Source organism: Octodon degus, unplaced genomic scaffold (genome assembly GCF_000260255.1).
Source record: "Octodon degus isolate 3935 unplaced genomic scaffold, OctDeg1.0 scaffold00129, whole genome shotgun sequence".
In the NCBI taxonomy this organism is placed as follows: domain Eukaryota; kingdom Metazoa; phylum Chordata; class Mammalia; order Rodentia; family Octodontidae; genus Octodon; species Octodon degus.
Genome location: NW_004524705.1, coordinates 4,410,345 through 4,415,452, shown reverse-complemented (window position 1 = coordinate 4,415,452; position 5,108 = coordinate 4,410,345). Strand labels below are relative to the sequence as shown.

General features: G+C 52.6%; 1 protein-coding gene across 2 annotated transcripts in view; it reads left to right on the top strand.

Annotated features, from left to right (window-relative positions):
- The first annotated feature begins 444 nt into the window (after window positions 1-444).
- Edil3 (EGF like repeats and discoidin domains 3) overlaps window positions 445-5,108 on the top strand; it is a 468,998-nt gene continuing 464,334 nt past the window's right edge. For both annotated transcript variants that reach the window (XM_023700990.1, XM_023700989.1), the window contains exon 1: window positions 445-762. In XM_023700990.1, the coding sequence (XP_023556758.1) occupies window positions 696-762 (67 nt within the window). In that variant the 5' untranslated portion in view covers window positions 445-695. The remainder of the gene's footprint in view (window positions 763-5,108) is intronic.

The following is a 5,108-nucleotide window of genomic DNA, read 5'->3' as shown; positions in this document are numbered from 1 at the left end:
AGCTCCCGCAGCTCCCACCTCTCCCGCAGCTCTGCGGCCCGAGAGCCACTCTTCAGGAATCCCCAACTTCTCTTCCCCGCCTTGCTGCGGGAAGAAGTTGAGGGGACTCCAGTGTGTGTCCGGCGGGGGCCCCCCAGAATCTCACTCACTGCTGGGCTCCCCCTGCGAGACCCCGGGTGCGCGCCCGCCCGGGCGACTTGGGGGGCAGCAGGTGCCAGGGTGCGGCTGGGGCGCCTCCCCGCGGCTCCAGCACCGGGTGGGGAAGGAGGGAGGGAGAGAGAGGAGAGAGGAGGGGAGGCGGAGAGCGGGGAGGGAATAAGACCGGAGAGCACCAGGAGGCGAGCGGCGTGGAGGAGACGCGCAGAGGAGGGGGAGCAGGAGGGAGGGAGGGGGAGGGGAACGGCGCAGGGGGCGGCGCGCGGATAAGAGCCGGCGCGGGGCGCACGCCGCTCTGTTTGTACACAGCGCGCCCGGCTGGGTCCCGGCTCGGCGGCCTTTGCCCGGCGCAGACAGCGCAGGGCGGAACCCGATTCTCCTCGTCCTGCTCCGCGGCATCCTCCTTCTCCTCCTCGGCTCTGGCTCCCGTCTTCCCCGCCGTCCTCCGCCGACGCCGCACACCCGGCCCTCACCAGCCCGGAGCCCGCCCGGGCGGGGTCCCCTCCCGCGTCCTCGGCCCGGCCCTCGGCGTCCGCAGCATGCCGCGCTCGGCGGCCGCCTGGCTTCTGCTCGGGCTCAGCCTCGGAGTCCCCCGGCTCTGCAGAGGTGAGGTCTGGGCGCGGGCGTGGGGGCAATCCCCGGGGACTCGCGTGCGCCCAGGGAGCCCCGAAGTGCGGCGAAGTCGGGCGGTGGAGGTCGGGGGGAAATTCGGGGCCAGCGGGCGCTGCCGGAGCTCCGGCGATCCGGGACGCAGGTACGGGAGCCAGGCAGACCCGCAGGTCAGGGGCGCCGGGGGCTGGAGAGCCGACTCGGGCCGCCTCGGGACCCGTGGCCAGAGAGGTTCGGGCACCGAGGTCGCCGCCGCCGCCGCTGCCGCCAGACTCAGCGCGGGTTCCGAATCATAGCCACCCGCTCGACCGACCCGGCTCGGGGCTGTGCGCTGCGCCCTGGGGACCAGGGCGACTCGGGGTCCGCGGAACCGCGCGGCGCCACCCAGTCCTGGCGCCGGGCCTGGGAGTGGAAAAGTTGCAGGAGTGGCGTGGCCCGAGCTTTTCCTAAGTTGAGTAAAAAAAGGGAGACACAGAAGCAAAACGGGCTTTAAAAAACACAGGACTCAGTGTGCGCTGCCGAGTTGTTCAGGTGACTTTCAGGTCCTCTGCACATCTGGTTTGTGCGTCCTCCCCGCCCCCAGGCTTCCTCTAGATCTGTCCTGGAAGGGGCGACCCGAGTTCGGGGGGCAGGGGGAAGGCTGCGCCGGGGAGGACCGCGGGGACCGAATCCACCGCCCGGAGCGAAGGGAGTGGACGCCGCGGACTCGATCGCGTGTGGCTCAGGCACGGCGTGGCTGCGCCGCCGGCCTCGTGGCACCTGTTCTCCACTGTACCTCTAATGATCGCAACCAGACTGTCAGGCCACTGCGAGCCGGGACGCGGGCTGCAGCCCTCAAGCGCCCGAGTCCTGGCCGCGCCCAGCATCAGCCTCCCACCCTGCGACGACTGGGACCCGCCCCGCCCGCGGGTAGCCCAGGTGCCTCTCTGGAGAGCGGGCGGACGGCCCCACGCCGAGGTCACAGCGCGGCAGTGAGTCTGTGTCGCGCGGGGGCCGAGTTCCTGGCGATGAGGAAAAACTGTTTCTCCCCTGCTATTCTCCTCTGCATCTCTTGCCTGGATTCTTTCTGCACTTCGCTCCCTCCTGAAGGATAGGGGGACAGCCGCAGTCACTTCCCTCCGCGCCCTCCGGCCACCCCCGTGCACACCCTACGGAAGCACGCGCGCCCCTTCCCGCGCCTCGCCACCGCGAGCAGCTGCGCGTCGCGGGCGGAGCGGGCGCGGCGGCCCCGCCGGTGCAGGTCGTGGCTGCTGGAGCCCTGGGCGAGCTCCGTGGGCAGAAATCCCGGGCCTGAGCCCCGCGGAGGGCATCAGTCACGCCCCCCACCCCGGGAGGGGCAGCCGGATTCCCGTTCAGGTCTTCCGCTGCAGGTGCTTCTTTAAGGGTTCGCCTCATCCAGCCACCCTGGGGGCAGAGCGACCGATGGGAATGGACCCTTTCGAAAGACCTCTTCCGGCCAAACTTGCACCTCCCTAATTGTTTTTCTCTTGGCTCTGTGGAGAGTGCAGCCTGGCCGACCCCTGCAAACAATTAAACTCGGTCAGTGCAAACTTACTGAAGCGGGTGCTAAAACAGAGCAAGCCCGCTCTTCCCCCGCCCCCTCACCCTCTGCCCCTCGCCGCCGCCTCCGGTGTATCCGCTGGTGTTTTCCCTCTGTGTGGGTTGCATTTTACATGCATTCGTGCCTGGAATTTGATAAGGATGTGTAACTCCTTTCATTAGTCATCTTTATTTTAAAATTAAACCAATGGATCAGTCAGATTGAATATTTTATTAACTTTTAAATTATTCATCATTATGGGTTGCTCTAAAAAATTCAATAACATGCATAGAGTTGCAGCAAGCACGTGATATCTTATGCAATATGTCCCTTCGCCTGCAGTTTGAGCTTGAAGTCTTTAAGAAAATGGCACTGTCTAAAAATGTCTAGACTGGCCCAAGCGCTCAGAATCCTTGGCATATTTGCAGCTTTTAATCAATGGCGACTTTCTAGTGAGTTCTACGTAATAATAAAAAAATGCTTAAACACTCTCATTCAGCAAGCACTAGGTCTGTGATCCATATGGAAATAAGGGTGCTGAATTTACGGGTTCCCATGTTGTTATATTTTCTTGTCTTCATTGCCAAATTTATATGACCATTAACTTTCTACTTTAGAAATGCATGCCACCTTTAGATTCAAGGTGAAACGTTTAAATTAATTTTGGAAGTTAAACAGAATGGAATAGCTAAGTGAAAATGCAGTGCCCAGCTGGGAGAGTTTGACTCTGATCTGCAATCTTGATTATGCCATAGGCTGCCCCGGGTTTTCCTCTGGATCTGAAAAAGGGTTTTCTGATTATTTCTGAAATATGAATTATTTCCTTAGGATGAAAGTGCATTTTATTTTACATTTTTATGGCCTCGGAAAACAAATTATAATAAAAAGCTAACAAAGAAAAACCAGTGATTTATTCTGCACTATGGAGATAAAGTTGCAAAGATCTTCAGAGCGAGGCAATGCATTGCGCCTCTGAACTGTTCCTTAAATTAGATCTCTGGTATTTTTACCAAATACGTTAAGACTTATGTTCACGTAAAGCATGCCTTCAGGGTCTAGCATATTTTAATAGAATACTTAATAAATTTTACTTTTCTTTCTAGATATCTAAGAAATTTTCTCACAAAGTTATAGGACTATAAAAGAGCAGTACACGCCTCGCATAAAATAACATGATTACTCAACACCATTACAAAATTTGCATTTCAGTTTTAGTATCTGAAGTAGCTAACTGTTAGCATTTGTTCATTGGAAACTATGAAAAAACTTTTAAGGTAATTCCTCCATTTCACATCGGCAGGATTTGACACTGTGCAGAAATTCATACCTGCTGAGATTAACATCCCCCCAAAAATTATAAACACGACATGGGCTAGCAGAAAAGCAAAAATGAATTTTCACGGCATCTTCCTGGATGCCTAAATTAAAACTCCAAACTCTTAATTTTCTTGATGTTAACTAAGATACAGTTTTTAATTAGGCAGTTTCTTCTCAAGATGGTTTATCTTTGAAGAGCTGTGAATAATGGAAGAGATTATATATGTTACCATTTGTGCACAATTTTTTAAAAACCTCCCTCAGTTGAGTTTCTTAGAGCCAGGGGAAGTAATTCTGTTGTTTATTGCAGACACTTGCAAGTGCAATAGCTTTGTGTATGATTGATGAGATAGTAGTCGTTTTATTATATCTTTGCCAAAAACTGGGGCAGTCTGCAGAACTCAATTGGAGCTAGAAGTAAATCCATAATAAAAGAGCTGAAAAAAAACCAAATATGTAGTATGGCTTATATGATGCTTAATTGTTTTACTCTTTCTATTGGCTAAGCAGTTCGGAAACTGACCTTATTGTGGGAAAAAAAAGTAAAAAAAAAAAAAAAAAAAAAAAGCAAGTTGTTGTTTTCCAGTTTTTGTCTGTGATCCAGGAAGATGCCGTGAAAATTCATTTTTGCTTTTCTGCTAGCCCATGTCGTGTTTATAATTTTTGGGGGGATGTTAATCTCAGCAGGTATGAATTTCTGCACAGAGTCAAATCCTGCCGATGTGAAATGGAGGAATTACCTTAAAAGTTTTTCATAGTTTCCAATGAACAAATGCTAACAGTTAGCTACTTCAGATACTAAAACTGAAATTGCTAAACAGTCACAGAAATTACCTCTAAATGTCTTTGACTGGAGAAATTTGTTGAAAGGAAAAAGAGAATCCGCTGTGCCCTGGCCAGCAGGTGTCAGGGTAATCAATGGAGAACTTTTGAAAGGAAGGATGGAAAAAAAAGTAAGTAGTAAACGCTAACCTGTGAATACACAATGTGACTTACAGTTTTCTATGAAACTGATGTTTTTGGTTTCTGGGGCATCCCTTAGAAAAGGAGGTAGAGCACATTGCAAGGTCCTACTGCTTGCGCCCTAGTACCTGAACCTAGAAAGAGAAGGACTCTTAAGTCACCCAAACAAGTGTATACTTGGGTTGGATGTTACCCGCAGGGATCCCGCTGGGGGCCTTCCCAGGACATGTGTCTAGAGCCACCTACCAGTACCAGGTGTTTTGCTTAAAGCACTCTCAGGAAACTTACGCTTGGAAGCTGCACACCGTCTCCGAGCTTTGTACTATCAGTTCGGTTCCATTGATTCACGTGGATGAACACATTTGCACACATTTGTAGTAGTAGAAGGAGATGGGTGCCTATAAACCCCCTTTTCTATTGTCATCGGAAAGTGTGTGTTTCCTGGAGCTTGCAAGTTTGTAAATGTGGGTAGTCTTGTGGCCAAAATAAGTGACATGATAAAGCGTGGCCATTATCCTTTTCT